Genomic DNA, 19336 nt, shown 5'->3' on the forward strand with positions numbered 1-19336 from the left:
TGAACTAAAGAACTACATCTTTTGTCAGTATTTGTGTTTTTTACTTGTATCACACAGACTGCTAACTCAAGTATTACTTGCGTGTAGAAACCATTTCCAGATACTTATTCCTGACACGACATAATAAAACATATAACCAGACAAATAGACATGTTCTCTCACACACACACACACACACACACAGCACACACAGTTTGATTCGCTAAATCTGGTATACATTTAGACATGCAATACACAAACATGCATGCGCAGAATATATTCATGTATGCATGCCAGGCATTTACACACACACAGCTCTGTGAGTATTGGTCTTACCAAGTGAATGAGGTGTGTGCTGAGTTGGCTCAGGGGTCTGTTTTCTAGGAGCAGCTTCTCTGCTGCCTCCATCTCTACTGCTGGACAAGATAGCCTCTGGCTCTACACACACACACACACACACACACACACACACACACACACACACACACACACACACACACACACACACACACACACACACACACACACACACACACACACACACACACACACACACACACACACACACACACACACACACACACACACACACACACACACACACACACACACACACATGTTAAATCATTTATAGAGATTTGACAGTCAATAATGATGGATCCAGAGACCTGCCAAGACAGACTCTGACAGACAGAGAAAGGTACACTGACAACTAGACTAAGAGAGGAAATAGTTTTTCTGCATGTATTGTGTTATTTTAACCCTTCTTCAATACAATGTGTGCTCAAGACAACCCAGGTTGAACAGTTTGTATTTATTGATTGATTTACTTCTGATTTATTTTGTCACATCAAGTTATTTGTGCATTCATTATGACTTCAGTCCCACTTTTTTTCCGACCCCCATCTCATTAGCACCTCTGTCCCTCACTTATTTTAGTTCAGTTCACGCCTACAGTGGAACTTCAGGCCAATTAGCTGTGGAATAATGTGATTAATACTGGCACATATTTTCTCTCTCTCTTCCCCAAGTCACTTCTTCTCCGTTACGCTCGCTCTCTCTCTCTCCTTCTCGTTTTTCTTCTGTAGTATATATAATCTCTGACACTCTCTATCTTGACCAATGGAGTAATAGTTTGGGGAGAGCGTTCTAGTCACGTCCTCTCTCCTTATCAGACCCTATTACCCAAATGAATTTGGTTTGGGCAGAAGTTTTCTTTTTAATGAGCTTTGCATTTCTCGCAGAATTGATTTCCGCTGCACATTCTGCTTGCTGCCTTCCCTCTGTCTCTTCCCTTCTATCATCCATACTTCCCTCTCCTTCCTCTTACACCCAGTCTTTCACCCTGCCTCCCCTTTAGTCCCCCCCCCCCCACCCCTCCTGTCCAGGCATTAATATGTATGCATCGGGCTGGGGTGCACACTATGGGGAGACAGGGGCTGGTGTGTGTGTGTATATATGAGCGTACGCGAGTGTGTGTGCGTGTAGGGAGGCAAGCTAAGGACAAAGCCACTGGTGATAATGAGGCCGCAGGGACATACACAGACAGGCCCCTCTGTGTATGCCTTTGTGTGTGTGTGAGTGTGTGTGTGTGTGTGTGTGTGTGTCCCAGGGACTTGGGACCCCATCCGCTTTCTCCCTAGTCCACAACTTCAATATTGCAGTTCCTTAAACCTGCTAGCTTCCACGGCACACATCAATGGTCACACATACACACACATACACCCATGCCTTCAGGGACACGGTACAAGGGCAACATTTTGAGGGAATTGACTTTGTGATTCTGTCGGTGATTCTGTGCTCAACAGCGATGAAATTGGTAAATAGTGGTGAATTGATGTGGGAAATACAACAGCCTATAAGGACCAATGTAACATGATACAGCAAAACAGCTGACACACAAGTTAACATTTGTTTGAAATGATCAAATATTGTGGCTCTTTGAGGATTTCTTAGCAAGGACTGTAGTGCTTTTTAGAAGTATATTATACAAAGAATATTGGTGTGTAACTTGCAAGAATAGTAGCTAAATATTTAACCCACAGATGCATTTTGAGGTAGTCGGTAAAGCAGAAGGCAACAAAACTCACATCGACGTTAACTTCTAACTCATTAACATTACAATTAATTAATTATCATCAATGGGTTTTCATTCTCAAAATGGTAGAATGTGAGAGAAAGTGTCAGAGTGGACGTACCTGCAGTGCGGAGCGGACAACAACAGATGTTTGTTTTAGGATGTTGTGAAGCAGTTCCAGGACGGCTTGTAACACAAGATGGCTGACCTTCCTCCCAGCATGTCCCTCTGCATCCAGGTGGACTAGTGCAGCCTCTGAGAGGGTGCTCACCACCACCTCTGTTAGGCCTGTACAGTAGAGGAAAAGTCATTGGATAAAGTTTTAAAGGATATCATTTTACACTCTGGTGACAGTCTGGACCAGTGGTCTCCAACATGCTTTCCTCTGAGGGCTAACTTGGCAAAATGAAACTTGCTGAGCGATACTCAGTGGAGCATCAGCAGACATCATTTCTGTCCTACTTTTACGGTCCTTTAGTTACGGTACGGCCACCACAGTCACCACCTCTGTTGTAATCCTGTGAAGGGCTTTTTGTGCTTTGTTAGAATGTGCGGCACTTTTTTTTCAAAAATAAGTTGAACACAAAATAACACTTAAAAACTGGTATTCTGTGTGATTTTTTCAACAAATTGCGGTACCGCTGGAAGGTCTCGAGTCTTACATGAATCGTTTGTTCACCCCCACCACAAGGGCATTAAACACTGCACAGCTAACATCATAAGTGACTGCATACACATGGTCATGTCATAAAATACACCTTCTGATGGAAAACATGAAGCTCTTGAGCTGCCTGTCTCTCATTATCATTATGTAATATAACCAAAAAAACATTTGATCACTAGCTCATTAATGAATTAATAAGAGTTTAAATCATAGATTGTAACCACCTACTTCTACATTCCAAAACAACAACAGCGCTCTGTCTCTCTCCTACATGTATGTCGGAAGTACAAAGAATAACTGACCTGAGTAAATCTATGTGGCTGCAGGCTCTGGTTGGACTCCACAGAGCATCAATACTGTAGCTCCTCTACATAGAGAGGGACAGTCTCCCTCTTAGGTCGAATAGCAATTCTTGTCACGAATTTGCCCAGCAGAGAAAAATAGCGGAATTTGACATGTGACTTTTTAAACAGAAATCAAAGCTGTGTGAATTGAATTCATCTGTGAATATCAGTAGTTGACAGTATAAATACACCTAAGCCAACAGAATGGTAAGCAGGTAACCCAAACAGCAACAACAAAAGACGACATAATTCAGATGCTAATCTTAAAATATATTCTGTTCCCCTCTTTGTATCTCTGTGCCTTCCTTCACTCTATCCTCCCCTAGACAACTGTCCAATGTAGAACAGTTTGAGAAGCTGCTAACCCTTGCTAAGTCATGAATAAATAGCTCCTACTAAAGTGCAAAACCATGTTCCTTTGCTCATTAAATTGAACATCACAGAGAAGATACTCTGCATTTTGCGGCTCGATTTGTGTAGTTAGTATTTGTAGGCTTCTGTCCCTGAGGTGTTCTCACCAAACATCTCTCTAAGTGAGGACTGGATACTTTCTGACCAGGTTGTCATGAGACATGCCTTCCGATAAATTCACACTGTGCCAATACTTTGGCTGTCAATAATGAAAAAGTTGTACTTCATTTTCATTTCTGTGCACAGAAGGGTAACAGTTAAATACCTTTCTTCACTGGGGAAAACTCACCCAGTGTTATTTTCTATTCCAATAGATCTTTATTTAGAATGTAGACGTTGTGTGTTTATTTCTGTGAGCTAAACTCCAACACTGCCGACACTAGAAAGCTATCAAGCTAGCCTGCTGTCAGTGGGATGCACTGTTACTTTGTCAAGCTGCCTCATAATTGAATAAACAGACTGCTCTACTTTGGACTGTTCAGTCAAACACAGACCTCTTGTGCTGTTAATGTGATCCGACAATGCAGTCCTCTTGAGAGGAAAACTCTGTTCTAGATAGCTGCTCATGTATATGCAAATAATATTATTCTGTTGTTATATGTTGAGAATAGCTGTCATCACTATACACGGCGTTCTTTATCAAAGAAAAAAAAGAAAATATATTAAATACATTCTCTAAAAGTTCCTGCTCTTTAAGCTACCTATATCAACAGGGCATTATAAGTCTTACTTAGACAAAACAGCACTAAATAAGCCAATAAGTACGTTTTTATGCTTGAACTGCTTAAATTAGATTGACATGACACATGTTTTTCAAAAAATGTACAGCTCCGTAAGATCCTTAAAAAAGGTCAAACTACACATTGAATTGATATGGACTACAAAGACAAAGCAACGTTCTGTTGGAAGGGGAGTTACAATAGTTCCAAGGAAGAAGAGAAAACCTAAGAAATTGGAGCGGAAATTTGAAGCAAATCCAACATTATTTTTTAAATGTTTTAACTGTTAGTCACACAACAGTCGCCAAACCACACACAGACATTAAAAATCTTTTGATTCGGTCCCATCCAAACAGAATACGCTTGATCACAGACCAAAGACATAAATCACAAAGCACGTAACATTTTAGGGGTTGCCGTAAACACACACTGTGACACAGTGATACAGATACGATTAAGTTATTGTCAAAAAACTGTCAAAGATTAAACAATATGAAAACAGAAATAACTTCAACCAAAAGAGACATCCACATTTACTGGGTAAATCCTTTGCAGGTGCATATACAATGTGTATGGCGTCCCGGCAGAGCACCCAGTATGAACTCTCTGCATGTGTTTGTGAGTGCATAATGTAATGATGAGTATTACTGTTACTGAAAGGTATGGACGTGCATGCATCTCTAGATTAAGTGTTGGTGGGTGTATGTGTCCACTTTTATTTATTTAAAAATATTGCTTGCTCATTTTAAGACCCAATGAATCATTTCTGAGTGGAAACCATTGTGCTTTGTCCTATTTTGGAGTTAAAAATAGACATTCTGCAATGCTTCGTGACATTATCTATTTATAAGCCACTGTGAAATTATCTCTATTGGAAATCAACAGGATGGATGGCTCAGAGCATTACTGTCTAAGCAAAGAAGAAAGTTTTGTGGGGACATAAAAACCTACTGAACTGATTAAATATGATTAATGGATAATATTTCAGTTAATTATTCAATAATGTGACTTTTTCCATCAATGTATGCAGAGTTTTGGTCGGTTTTCAAGGACAGAGTACAGAATGCTATGGTCAAAGCATGTGTGCGTCCCGCTCTTGGTCGATTAATTGACTCATTGTTGGTCTTAGTCAACTAACATTTCTTTAGTTGACGAGTCATTTTTATGCTTTTTCATGCTGAAAGACTTAAGTCCAAGAAACTTATTACCACATCTCTGGCAAACGAGAGAGAATCAATTAAACCAACTAATCGATTATTCAACAAAATCACGAGTGTTAGTCGACTAAGAATATTTTTGGTTGACTAAAAAATAGAAAACATATTTTATTCATTAAACGTTATGTGTACAAACATGTTTTTGTTCCCACCCTATTGCTGAAAGAAGTGTCCACTTCCACCGTCTTCTGTGGTGCAACCTGACTGACTCCACAGGAGCAGAAAATGTCACCACAATTTTACACTAAACTTAAGATTTATACCAAAACAGAACTCCTACTCAAACAGCAAAGCAGGCTGCTGGTTAATGCTTTCCAAGATGTCCCATATGACGGTTCCAAAGATCAGTTCAGGCAACGAAACAAATTAGTTAAAGTTAGGTTTAGACTGTGGTCTTGTAAAACAAAATACTCAACATACAATTGTATTTTAGAAATATATAAGTATATACAAATATTACATATCTTTATACGTCGATAACTTTTCACTAGTAAGCAGGGATTGCAATGCAAACTGCACAGGTATTAATGCAATCTATGCAGAGCATAAAGAGCATAAAGATCGTAAACGTACTGTCAAAAGTGTCTTATTGACTGTTATTATGTAAAATTGAAAACATCGATATGGATGTGGATATAATTATGCCAGGGGGCATAATTGATGAGACACATATGGACCGTCACACCCTGTGGAAGAACCATTATAGAATTTATTTTACACCGTTTGGGGAAATAACCTGAACCCCATTTCAAACGGCAATTTATAGATGCAAGTTCCAGAGACACTAGATAACACCGGCGCAGAGGCAATTACCTAAAGCATTCCTCTGAGCTTCTCACAGAAGGTCAAGAGAAATAACAAAGATTGGCGGCAGAGCAAAGCCAGAGAGCAACCTCAAAGACCCATGGAGCCCCTAAAGACTTCTTTAATTATTAAAGAACAAGCTTTAATCAACTGACACCTTGTCAACACCCAAACACCAAACTCATGGGTTGATGGGAGCACTTCCGAACTTATCTACTCTAGATGTGTACAACCTAGACTTTCTATATTAGTCTGCTTCATGTTCACAAACTGAGCCTTCCACAATCATATATAATAATAAGAACTTTGTTTAGGAAGAGTCTCTCGCTCCCCTCTCCCCCCCTCCTGTCTCCCTGTATCAAATTGTCACTCACTTCAACCTCAAAATTTCTCCTCTATTATCTCATCCCTCCTCTACGTCTGCTCACCCAAAATGCACCACATTCTCTCTCTGTGTATCCCATTCTTCCTCTCTGTCACCTCTTTGCTACCCTTTTTAACTCCCGTTTTGCTTCCCTGGCTCTGTCATCTTTTCCCTCTCTTCTCTTTCATGCTTTTTTTACCATCTTCTATTTCCTTCTGTTGTTCCGTTCTCCCTTCCTATCTCTGCCTCTCTCTCTCTCTTTGGTCCCTCTGTCTTCATTCCCCAGGGGGTATTATCTCAGTCGGAGGCAAATCTGCCCAATTATAAACCTCATCTCCTCTTTCTCTCTCTCTCTCTCTTTCACACACTCACACACACATATATATATATATTGGGTACTCCTGCATCCACATGCACATCTACTCTCGGTTTCACACATACACAGAAGGAAAAGCACAAATAAATTCACACAAGCACATAAACAATCTCCCCATTTTGCTATTCTTCACTGTCTATTTAATTTCCTCCCAACACACACACACACACACACACACACACACACACACACACACATGCTCACACACCTCCCTTCCCTCCCGTTTCTGTCACACCTTAAAAAGCCAATTATACACGCTTCCTCCCTTCTCCTCTTCCCTCCTCCTCTCCCTTCTTTCTTGCCATCACCACGCTGATATGGAGTGAACCACAACTACAAAAAAGGGAGAAGAGGAGAGTAGAAGATAGCAGAGGAGCTGAAAATAGAGAACAGGGGAGAAGGAGAAAATGGGAACAGAGCGATGGAAGGAGAGGAGATGATGTGGCAAGATGTGATCTGAGTAGATTAGAAAAGTAGAGGGAGAAGAGGAGAAGGAGGCACAAGAAGAGTTGAACAAGTAAATACAGGAGAGGAGAGGAGAGGGAGAGAGCGTTAATTGCCCGGCCAGTATTAATGCTGGGTTGACAGTTTCTTGTTGAGAGGGAAGCTGATTGGACGATAATGATGCTGACTACTGAACTGCCGCACTGCTGACCCAATGAAAATAGAAGGAGAGGAAGGGTTGATCGTGGTGGTAGTTTGGGGGAGTCAGGGTGTGCAGAGGAAAAGAGGGATAGACAGAATAATGAGTGAAAGAGGGAGACAGAGAAATGAACACAGTCCTAAATAGTAATTTGAGAAAGCAACTATTATTGTGTTAAATTTCCATTCCTGCTGAGAGTTGCAATTACAGCGTTGAACTGTGGGTCCTGGAACATTTGCATACACACGCATACACACAGAGGCAGCAGTGTTTGTAAATGTTTTCTTGCAAGCATCTGTAAGGTACTGCATTCATGCTCTAATGATTCCAGGCTGCAACCGTACATGCCTAAGCTTTTGTGCCTTTATGCAATCGACAAGAAATCCTAATATTATTGAGTTTCACCATAGCTGAAGGACAAAAAACATTGCCTCTGCCTCATGCTCAAACACACACAAACAGCCAAGGTTGTTGACCAGATTAAGCTTTATGCTGCAGCAGGACAGCAGGCTGGGGAAAGCAAGATGTCAACAAGTAACATGACAATAACTAATGCTAGCAGAGTAGATATACAATACCCACACTCTGCTGCAGTAGGGTCAATGACAGACGGGTCCCTAGGACTCACTTACCTCCCTCACTAACAATAGTGCTCGAGTAAGAGACAGCAGAAATCGAGAAAAGTAGAGAAAAGTCGCTTTTCAAAGCAGAGGTATCTTCCCTCTCTTCCAGCATACTGTACCTTCTTGGTATTGTGGCTCCAGGTCCAAGACTGTGTCTCCACATAGATTACACAACAAGGCGATTGCATTCTGGACCATCCCACTGGTAACATAACTACTGTTAGCCTATAGAAGGTAGGAACACAAAATAGGAGAACTAGGTTACAGTTCAGCTTACAACATCTTATATTCCTTAATGATTTCACAGTCAAATGTTTTCTATGCAGAATGTTTTCACATCTACGATCTAACCTCAACGTTATGTGATGACTTAAGATAAATAATGCAATTACAAGTATGGTAGTGAACCTCCACATATGGAGAGCATCGTTTTTATCGCTAAAGCAACATTTCTGTCAGAGACTACCGATAGATACCACTTCTTTACGACACAGCCGTGGTTGCAGAAACGATTCAAAGAGCATACGAGTGTGAGGGGAGAAATATTAATCTCCCCAGTTACCTTTAAACTTTTCTAACTTTTTATTTATCAAAAGACTTAGGTTAGACCTAAAGCTCAAGTGAATGAATGTACACGAGGTTGTCATAATAATAACTAGTGAGCCAACCTGCAAGAGAAATAACGGTATTGTATATGCACTGATTGGATTCATGTGTTATCATTTTGTAATAGAAAATCTTGTCCTGATCAGTTCAGTAGGTCTGCAGTTTACTGGATGCAGAACCTTGCCATGTCTTTTTGTCACCACTGAATATTAGTGAAGCTTCTGTATAATAGAGAGCTGCTGCCTTTCCCATGTTTTAAGGACTGCATGTCAATGAGACATAAAATAAGCACTTTCCAGATCTTTCAGTCTTTTTGTTGTTATTACAGGTCAATTTTATACTTTGTAACATTATCGACAGGTGCTCATGGCATATTTACAGTCAGAAGCACAGCTATATTGACAAATATTTCTTCACACAGAAGACAGAGAGAATAACTTGATATTTCACCTGAGAAGAATCTGTTCTGCCTATTTGAATTAAAATTCATTCTGTTTGTTCTGATAGTGTAGTTGATGATCAATTGGTTTTGAAGAGAACAAGAAGCAAGGCTGTAGTCTCCATTTCCTTCCTCTGATCTCCTTAACCTTTCCCTTCTCCTCCTTTGTTTTTTCTTCACTCACTGGTTCCTTCTTCTTTCTCCTCCATACAAAACCCTTTCTCCGTCCTCCTGCAGTAATTCACTTCTCCTTCTCTCTCCTGCCCTCATTTCCCTATTTGATCCTCTCTGAGATACACCAGCTCTGCCCGCGGGGTCCGCACGAATCAGTGTGATCTGTGTACGGGCCGATAAGCCTGGCTCGTACTCATCATGTGCGGTAGCCTGAGGCTGAAGACAATGATATCAATTCACACCTACTGTAGGACAACCTGCCTGTCAGTAACGGCAAATGATAAAGCTAATTTATTTTGATCTTTATGGACTAATGAGCTGTGAAAGGACTATCGTGTACATCACTGAAAGCATAGACCCGACTGAGAGCAAAGAGGAATGGGGAAAGAAAAGTGAATATTAACTTTGTGACTCACTGTCCTGCATTTTACATTTTTTATCTACAGAATGTACAGTAGAAGTGAGATAGGATTTATTTAAGTATTTGACTGTAAGCCACTGTGATCTGTCTTCTGCCTCCTCAGGCACAACAACCAACCAGTTGAAGAAGTCTAGTCTGCTTCCTGACGTCCTTTCATGTCTGAAGCAGAACTACTTCATCATCCAGACAAATACGATTAGGTGAGTTTCTCCACGACAAGTGTGATCACCAGTGGCAGGTGTAATCAATCCAGATCACAGTGTTTCAGGCAGAGAAAATCAATGCAAACGTTAGCAATACAGACGGCACTAATAATTCCAGACATGACTGGTTCAGACAGGAGTAAACAATCAGGAGAGGAGTTAATCAGGCTGTTGGATAAGAGTGTTTAACATTCTGCATCAGCTACTCTGGGCTGGACAGGCAGCCATGCAGAACACTGATTATTTAGAGTGAGTGTGTGAGTGTGTGAGTGTGTGTGTGTAAACTGTAAATTGTTTGCTGCAGCACAAGTGTTTTGGTTTGCTAACAACAGATTGTTCTGTTTGTGGGTTCATTAGATTCTGCGTGTGTAAAAAGGGTCAGGTGAAATAAATTGTTTACTGGAAACGTTGTTATGCTTCGCTGATAACAGACACGTGCTGTGTGTTTGTGTGCATGCATTTGTGTGGGATCTTAATAGCGGAGTCCATATTCTCACTCTATTAACCTATCCTCCTCTCTGTGGCTGACCTGCCAGTCAATTACACCAGCCCTCTAATAGGTCAACACCACTCTGGCTAATTTGCATAACCACATCTATGAATGTTAGATGGAGCGAGTAAGAGACGAAAGAGACGAAAGGAGACAGAATACAACTGAGCTGTAATAAAATGCCATAAAATAATACAGATTGGGTTAACCAAGATTGATGAGCTGAATGTAAGACTATTTAAACAGACTGAATGATTGATTCATTGACTGACTGAATGAGCAAGTGATTTGTTGATCAGCTGAAGAAATAGATTAGGTGAGATTGGTTTCTTACCACAATGAGTTGAAAGACAGTTGGCAGGATCCTACTGTGCTTGATCAACCTGAAAAGCAAATGGGGAAAAATACATATTGGAGCAGAGGTAGAAAGTCGAGGGTCACAAGTGTATTTAATTTAGAGGCAATTCACCACACTGTTCACTCACTCACCCACACTCACTCTCTCACACACACACACACACACACACACACACACACACACACACACACACACACACACACACACACACACACACACACACACACACACACACACACACACACACACACACACACACACTCCTCATGGACACACACTGGGCTGTTTCATCTTCATTAAGGTCGGAGTTCCGCTACAATGGCTCCTGTCTGGTACCAGCGGAATTGTGGGGAGAGAGCAGATACGAAAAGAGGAGACGCGATGAGAGCAGATGACGTGAGAGGAGGTGAGAGAGGAGAGGGAAGGACACGGAAAGAAGAGTTGAGAGTTGAGGAGAGGATGAGGGAAGAGAAAATTACATTTCAAGAGGAGAAAGGAAGGAGAAGATTAGAGAGGAGGGAAGACGATTTGGGCAGAAAATAGAGGAAGGAGAGAGGAGTGGAACAAATGGATAGGAGTGGAAAACAAAAGAGTGATGTGGATGAATCCACGTTGAAAAACTAGAAGGAAAAGCTGTGAGAGAGGGAGAGAGAGATGTCTGTCTATATTAGCAATGACATTCTGTCTACTTACTGATTAAGGTTCTTTGATTTGCAACCAATTGCCGTGTGGTAGGAGAGTCAACACATATGCGCACACACCTAATGTAAGAACGCAAGAAATTCAGGCTGTAATGGGAACAAAGCCAGCTGAAGTTAATATGCTAAAGGTAACAAAGCCTGTTCACTGATTTACATCCGTCTTCCTTTTAACTATGATTTATAGCTTGTCTGGCAGAAGTCACACCACTTATGGAAACCTTTCTGTGGACTTTTCAGCGGCAAACATTTAGGAATGACCTTTCGATAATGTAATGGTCTCTGAACCTTATTAGACTGATGGTGTATAAACTGGGTGGCTGTCTTCATTTGATAAAAGTTAGATGTTCCGGTAGAAATGCATCTTAAATGTTTTTCACTAACTGCTCAATGGCCTACTTTATGTTTACTGATCCATTTAGTCTCTTACAGTATATGACTACTTTTGCAGCAGTCCTGTACCCTGCTTTTAACACAGAAATCAATACCAGAATCATTTTATCTTAATGTGTGCCGAGAAGATATTCCCCACACCATTACATAGTATTCTGAGCAAATACCTCAGCATCTGCAAAAGAACTGAGTTTCTGCCATCAGCACACCACTGAGCTATCCAACAGTATTCAAATGCATTAAAAATAAACTTCCTTTTAGCTGAACAGTACCCATCATGCACACTGAGAACACTCACTGTCTGTAGGAGCTTGTAGAGTTGTGGACACTGATTATATCTCCATCATAGCTGTTTTACCAACCAGAGTGATGATGAACTATATATTAAGATTGTACTCTATTTTAGGCCTTCAACAGTTTATCTTATCTCACCTTATGAACGGGTAAGTGTGTGTGTGTGTGTGTGTGTGTGTGTGTGTGTGTGATGGATGTCCTCCCATTAGGTAGGTGACAGGCAGAGAGATGAGAGGACAGGCCAGGCCAGCATGACATGATAAACTGAACCACCTTTAAGCGACCAGCCATACATCAATAGACACAATGCACAACACCAGACACTGAACACCCCGGAGCACAACAGACTGTCTATAACAGAACAAACACAGATGAGACAACCCTTACTGCATTAGTCATACGTCATCAGTAGCTTTATAATAGAGAATAGAAAAACTATCACTTCATGGATAACCACTAAGATGTATCAACCTCTGCTCTACTAATGATATAATTCTGCTGTCAGATATACTTGTAGCTCTAAATCATCGTCTTGGATTATTTTGCGAGGGCACACTGGACCTTCTTATGTCCAGTGAAAAGATAATAAACACCAAAGTTAAGGCAAAAGATTGCATTTTAGCATTTGAAAGTTTTAGTCACTGGAAAGTTCTGCCCTGGAAGATGGTCCAATTATTCACAAATGACACATCTTGATGAGCTTCTGTATCATCTAAAGACTATTTTAAAATCATTTTTCATGCCTTTATTCACAACAGAGAGCAGCCCAGTAAAACAGGCTGTTACATGCAATTACAGACCGTTAGCGTGTGAAAACAACCACCTTGGTGCGGTTAACACCTAATTAATGCACTTTTATCTGGCTTAGGGAGACTAAGGTGTCCAAATGACTATAGCAAATTGATGGTTGAGTCTATGAAAAGCTATTACGTTATGGTAAAAGGAGCTGTTTAAGATAGAGATACCTTCTACGATCACAAGACAATAGCCAACCCAGTTAATCTTAGAGAAAATATTACCCGATATTTGGATGATAACCACAAAAATTTGGCAGACAGACATTCAGTATGTAGGAGTCGAAAACATACTTGGGCACGCACACACACACACACACACACACACACACACACACACACACACACACACACACACACACACACACACACACACACACACACACACACACACACACACACACACACACACGTAACCCCACAGCATAAGGTTCTTTGGCTAAAGGTCATAGTAAATGTAGTTGTTTGAAGGTGTGTCTGGGCTGCGATAATGCAGAGAGAAACAGCAGGCTGCCTGCCCAACGTTAATGTCCCCAATTTACCATCTAATTACCGCTCGGCCGGCTTCATAGCCACACTTATCTAACCAAGACCCAGGCAATTTAATTTCTGATTGTATAACCGCAGTGATGGAGGGAGAATTGTGGAAAGAGGGCACGGAGAAAGAAAGAAATGTGGACTAATGTTAATAAATTAGAGATGGTGAGAGAAAGAGAATGAGGGAGACAGAGAAAAAAAATGTAAAATATTGTTAATAATGTCAGAGGAAAAAGAGTGAGAGAAAAACAGAGATGTAGAGAGAAGAGTGCTGACACCAATTTGAAAAGTTCACGTCACTCTACTTGTGTCAAGGAAAGAAGGGGATGAGGGGAAGGGGAGGAAGCGAAGGACGGAGACGAGAGGGGGTAATATTACTGATAAGAGAAGTAGGGGCGTATTCAGCTACGAGGGTGAACTCTGAACTCGTGAGGAGGGGGGGTGGATGGAGGTGGAGTGAAAGTTGGATATTAGTGATAAGAGGATTGTTGAGTTAGTATTGCTGAAGTAGATAAAAAAATGAGTGGATGGAAGCAGGGACAGAAATGAGGGAAGGACAAAACAGAAGGTGAACAATCAAGGTTGTTGTAAATTAATTACAATGATGCATTCCAGAAATTGCAATGGAGCGCTACTCAAAGTTCGTAGATCCTACTTGTGAACTCCATCCACCCCGACTTCACAGAGAATAAATGTGAAGGCTGTACTGCTAAGAGCTCAATTGGGTGTACACTCGAAAGTTAGATATTTAAACTGGGAAAATTACAACCTCAGAGTTGTCTAGAATGCAGCAATAATATTGAATGATGAAAGATTCAATATTGTAATATGGATGAAACTGCACCCTTTCTTTGCCTGCTTTTTCTCACTCTCTCAAGGAGGGGATGCATGTCGATTCATGCTACCTCACCCATTAACACGTTGTCTCTCCTTCACAATGTAACCCTTTCCCCCCCCTTACTGAATCTCCCCGTCTACCTCTTTCCTACTTCCTCCTTATATCCTTCCTTCTGCCCCTCCATCCACTTTCTTGACTTCCCCATTCTCTCTCTCCCTCTCTCTCACCTTTACCTTCTGTCTCTGTCAACAGCTGAAAAGAGAAGACAGATGACCAGAGAATCAAGACTTACTGACAGCTGCTGTCAGAACACATCCATCAAACACACACACACACACACACACACACACACACACACACACACACACACACACACACACACACACACGGGAGAGTCATCTCATGGTTACACTAGGGATCAGCAGATTCTCTGTGCAACCAAACCAGAAAACACATCATTACCTCTTTTGGTGTCAGATGACTGCTTCCTTTAAGACATGTTTTTAAATTCCTGAATACCGATTTACTTCAACATTATGCAGTAGTGAATTTTTCTTTAACGCCAGCAATAATTTTGTCTTAGTGTCGTTTTTTAAAGAATGTGCAGTACACCTTTTAACAGAGCTCTTCAGGAGTAGCTAGTGTCCAAAGATATATCAGCACAATATGTCAAGTCTTTACACATCTTAGCTGATACAGCACCTTATGCCTGCCACTAGACTGATTACTACGGTAGAAAACACTGGCTTTTAGAGGGGTGTACAAGATCACTGCTAATAGTAAGTGTGTGTTGGTGCATTTATCCATGCGTGTATGTATGTGTGTGAGTGGCTGTGAATAAAAAACAGTTCGTAGTGATTCACAGTGCTGAACTGGGAATGACTGGCCTTGGCATTAAAACATTACACATGCATCGCCTAAAGTGTGCCTGTGTGTATTTGTTTGTGTGCCTGCTAGGACTGCAAAACACTTCAACACAAACAAAACTTGGTCTTGGTTAAAGAAAAAAAAATAGTGGAGTCAAAGATAGTATAGTCTTTAGTTAGCAAATGCATAGTGCACATACAATTTCAGTTAATATAAAAAGGAACAATGTATGTTAAGAGGTGGCTCCATGTCTAGAAGAACAGGCTGACCAGCTTCTATAGAGCAGGTTTGCTTGTAAGTTTGTGCTGCTGAGCATGGGACTACTTCAATGGATGTGTAATACACAGTTCTGTACTCTACAGTGTACTTTATTATGTGAAAAATACCTGGGATGGTGCTGTAAGTTACAGTAAGGTCACATTTTGGTATTGCCATGCCTCAACAGTGTTTTGTGCCTGTGTGAGCAGTACCTGCAGATCTGCGTGCTGTGTTCAGTCATCGATACCAGCAGTTTGAGTGCGTAGAGCGGGATAGGCTCTGCTGCTCGAAGAAGAGACTCATACCTAGACACGGACATGTATGAGTACAACATTTGGCTTTTATAGTGTTAATAATGAATGTACTGTTCTTATCATAGGTAACAGAGTATAAATTGGAACAGATCTGGACAGAGGGGTGGAGAGGAGGGGGAGCGGAGAACTAGAGTTATAATAATAGACGGACAGGAGAGGAGAATTTGAAGAAGAGGAGGGAAGTTGAGAGGCAAATGGGGGAGGAAGGGGAGAGATGTGAGGGTAAGGAGGAGAAATGTGGATGGAAATAAAGGTGGATAAGAGGTAGGGTAACACATGAAGTAACGCTGAGAGAGAAGAACATAAAAACGTAGAAATAATCTAGGTTCAGGAGGAGGCCGTACAGATGCACACAGAGGGTATAAAGGAAAGTGAGAAAAACCCACGAATGCCAACGTCTATTTTGTATTTTTGTTACTCTGTCATGATGAGAAATCTGTACTTCTCCCTCTGCTCTCCACAGATTGTATGCTCATTTGATGTCAACACTCATAAAGACAGATGCTTGTCAGTTAGCTGCATCTGACAGGTACTGGCATGTAACCTGAACCCACAGAAGCGGGACAAAATACTCTGTACAGCTATTTACCACACGACTAGTATCCATAACAAGGTTGTCACTTGGCATTGTCAAAGGCGGGTTAAAGGAAATGTTTTAATAGTGACGGACATAATCAATAACAATATCACTGGCACAAGACAAAGGGGAGGAATCATTTTGACGATGCTCTCATTTCAGCTAATTGTCTAAATAAAAAGTATCACAATCAATTTGGTTACATTGTAGTGATGGTAAAAAGGCTACTCATAGAACACACAAACAAAATATAAAAGAGGAAACCAGAGACACTCAAGCTCATATTTAGAAAGAGGCCCACCCACCTCGGAAGCAGAGATTTAGTAATGAGAGCTAAGATTTGATTACAAGAGCTTCCATCGTCTCTTCCTTCTGCTGTTCTTCCTCCTTCCTCTCTTCTCTCTTTCTTTTCCTCTGTCTGCTCATCTTCCTCAGTTCCATCACTCTCCTGGAGCAGCAGGACAAGACTGAGTTCTGACAGCACCCTCAAAACAAACACAGACCACTCCACTGGAGCGTGCGCACACACACACACACACACACACACACACACACACACACACACACACACACACACACACACACACACACACACACACACAAAGAAAGAGAGTATTAATATAGTAGAAGTGTTTTGAATAATGTATTTATGTGTAGTTAGAAGTAGCTTTTGGCTACATCTTGGCTGAGAGAATGTTTCTTAGTTGTATTTTAGTTTCCAAGGGAACCATTTAGGTATGTGACATTTGACAACTGCATGACATCATATGACCATTACCTTACTTGAACATTATTAACAAAAAAAACCCACTAATGCCAAAATGTGAGATTCTACTGTAGGATGTCCCTGGAGGTCAATCCTAAGGGAACAAGATGTTCAGTGACACTTTATGATCAGTTTGGAAGAGAACATTAATATGTTTTACTTCAACAGCAATTCAAATTTCTTTCCCTCTTTTGCAATTTTGTATCTGTTCTCTCTAATTCTTTCCCAACCTTAAAAATGACCCTCCATCTCTCTTACCATTTCTGCTGAAAGCCAGTGTTGTCAGAGGAGGCAGGATGGCATCCACAACCTTCAACAGACATAAAGAGACAAACCTAGTCAAGTTGCAGTTTACATCCATGTCTGTCTAAAATATAATTTTATCCTATTACACACTGGAATTCTTGAAAAACGTGTTTTGTGAGGTCACAATGACCTTGAGGGCAAATGTGAGGAAATTCCCTCAAGGCGGTCCTGACATATTGCGTTCACAAGAATGGGACGGACGTATGGACAACACAAAAACATAATGCCTGAAAAAAGGCATACCAAACTTTATCCATGTCCGTCTGTAACGTACACTCTGTGAGAAGCTGATTACATACTCGATTGAAGCAATGCTAGAATCTGGCACAATTTAAAGCTGGTGTTGTATCAATTCATCTGCAGATAATGTCTCAGTGACATGGACTGAAATTCTGCACCAATAGAAAATCCCCTTGTAGAAATTGTAGCAGGTAAACCACTGTCAATGTACTGAGGGATTTTATAAGTAAAAGTTCATATTCAATCTCACTGCTTAACATAAACAGTTTAAAGTTTAATTTAGTCCTGTGTTCTCTAATTTGAGGCGGAAAAGTATATCAATAAAAGCAATTTCCGCCTTTCCTCTGAAAAACACTTAATATACAGCAAATGTGAAAACAGATATATTTTAGATCAAACTGAATAGAGGACACTGTTCTGTATAAATTCAGCAGGCATCAACCGCACAGACCACTGTCACAGAGGATCAAATTACTATGGAAATGCACTGTTGAATGATCTCTTTGATCAAGCACAAACACACGCACAAATGTACTTCCGCAACTGTCAAAGTCCTTATTTAGGCATGGATCTGTAATGCATGAATTTGCATGATTACTAATATTACCATAGAAACAACACTAATGCTGAGTGAGTGTGTGTGAGGTCATTACATTGAAAGCCAGAGCGAGGAAACTACAAAGGATGTTGTCCACCACTTAATAGTGTGTGTATTTATATCACAACCATCAAAAGACTGGAGTGTGTGTGTGTGTGTGTGTGTGTGTGTGTGTGTGTGTGTGTGTGTGATCTATGGGGGGACATGTCCCCTCACTGTCTGAAATCCTGTCTCGTCCCCATTTTCTGTTTTGCTCTCTAACCTAGTTACCCCTCTACCTACCACTGAACGAACTAAAGATGAATTTCCTTAAATTTGCTTTCTAGCCAATACAAAAATAGCAATATGATATTTCATCTGTATTCTCACAGGACTAGAAAAGATGAAATGTTGTATATACTTTGTATTTTCCCTTTTTACCATTTGGAAATCACAGGCAACAGGGGACCTTCTGAAATTCTACTTCTGCTTCTTCTGGTAGACAAACCTCTTGTATACATTGTTGATTAGGCGGTGCACAGAAATACTTTCTTCCAATATACCTGCTGTGCTCAAGATTCTGTATATCATGAACTGAAAAATAAATAAGCTATTGTTAGCACGTGACTCCTGGATCCAGACTGTAGTCTATAAAGATGCTCAATATATCCAGGCAATCTGTTTCACTCATCTATGTTGTAACTGTTGTAAATACAAGTTGAACACCTTGCCTTTTCCTCTGAACTTCACAATATGCTAACATTGCCCGAATTCAATGAGCCAACCTTAGTGGCTGAATGCCCATTTAGTGCAATGACATCCTGCTCAGGGACTGAAGTCTATTTTTAAACTGTTTATGTTTTTAGCTAATGGTTCAGATTTTTAAAAGGCCTGCCTTGAGTCTGTGTAGGCTATAAAGTGATTTTTCTATATCACAGTTGAATGACACATTAAGTCAATTAGGA

At 40.7% G+C, this 19336-nt stretch overlaps 1 protein-coding gene across 1 annotated transcript in view; it reads right to left on the minus strand.

Moving 5' to 3' along the window:
* Positions 1 to 19336, minus strand: part of ulk4 (unc-51 like kinase 4) — a gene marked incomplete at its 5' end in the record, with an annotated part of 66001 nt that overhangs the window by 13009 nt on the left and 33656 nt on the right. The window contains 7 exons of the mRNA XM_079165412.1: positions 316 to 417; positions 2178 to 2344; positions 8341 to 8446; positions 10889 to 10937; positions 15804 to 15896; positions 16788 to 16992; positions 17507 to 17558. Of these exons, the coding sequence (XP_079021538.1) occupies positions 316 to 417; positions 2178 to 2344; positions 8341 to 8446; positions 10889 to 10937; positions 15804 to 15896; positions 16788 to 16992; positions 17507 to 17558 (774 nt within the window). The remainder of the gene's footprint in view (positions 1 to 315; positions 418 to 2177; positions 2345 to 8340; positions 8447 to 10888; positions 10938 to 15803; positions 15897 to 16787; positions 16993 to 17506; positions 17559 to 19336) is intronic.

Source organism: Pholis gunnellus, assembly GCF_910591455.1.
Source record: "Pholis gunnellus genome assembly, chromosome: 8".
NCBI classification, from domain to species: Eukaryota; Metazoa; Chordata; class Actinopteri; order Perciformes; family Pholidae; genus Pholis; species Pholis gunnellus.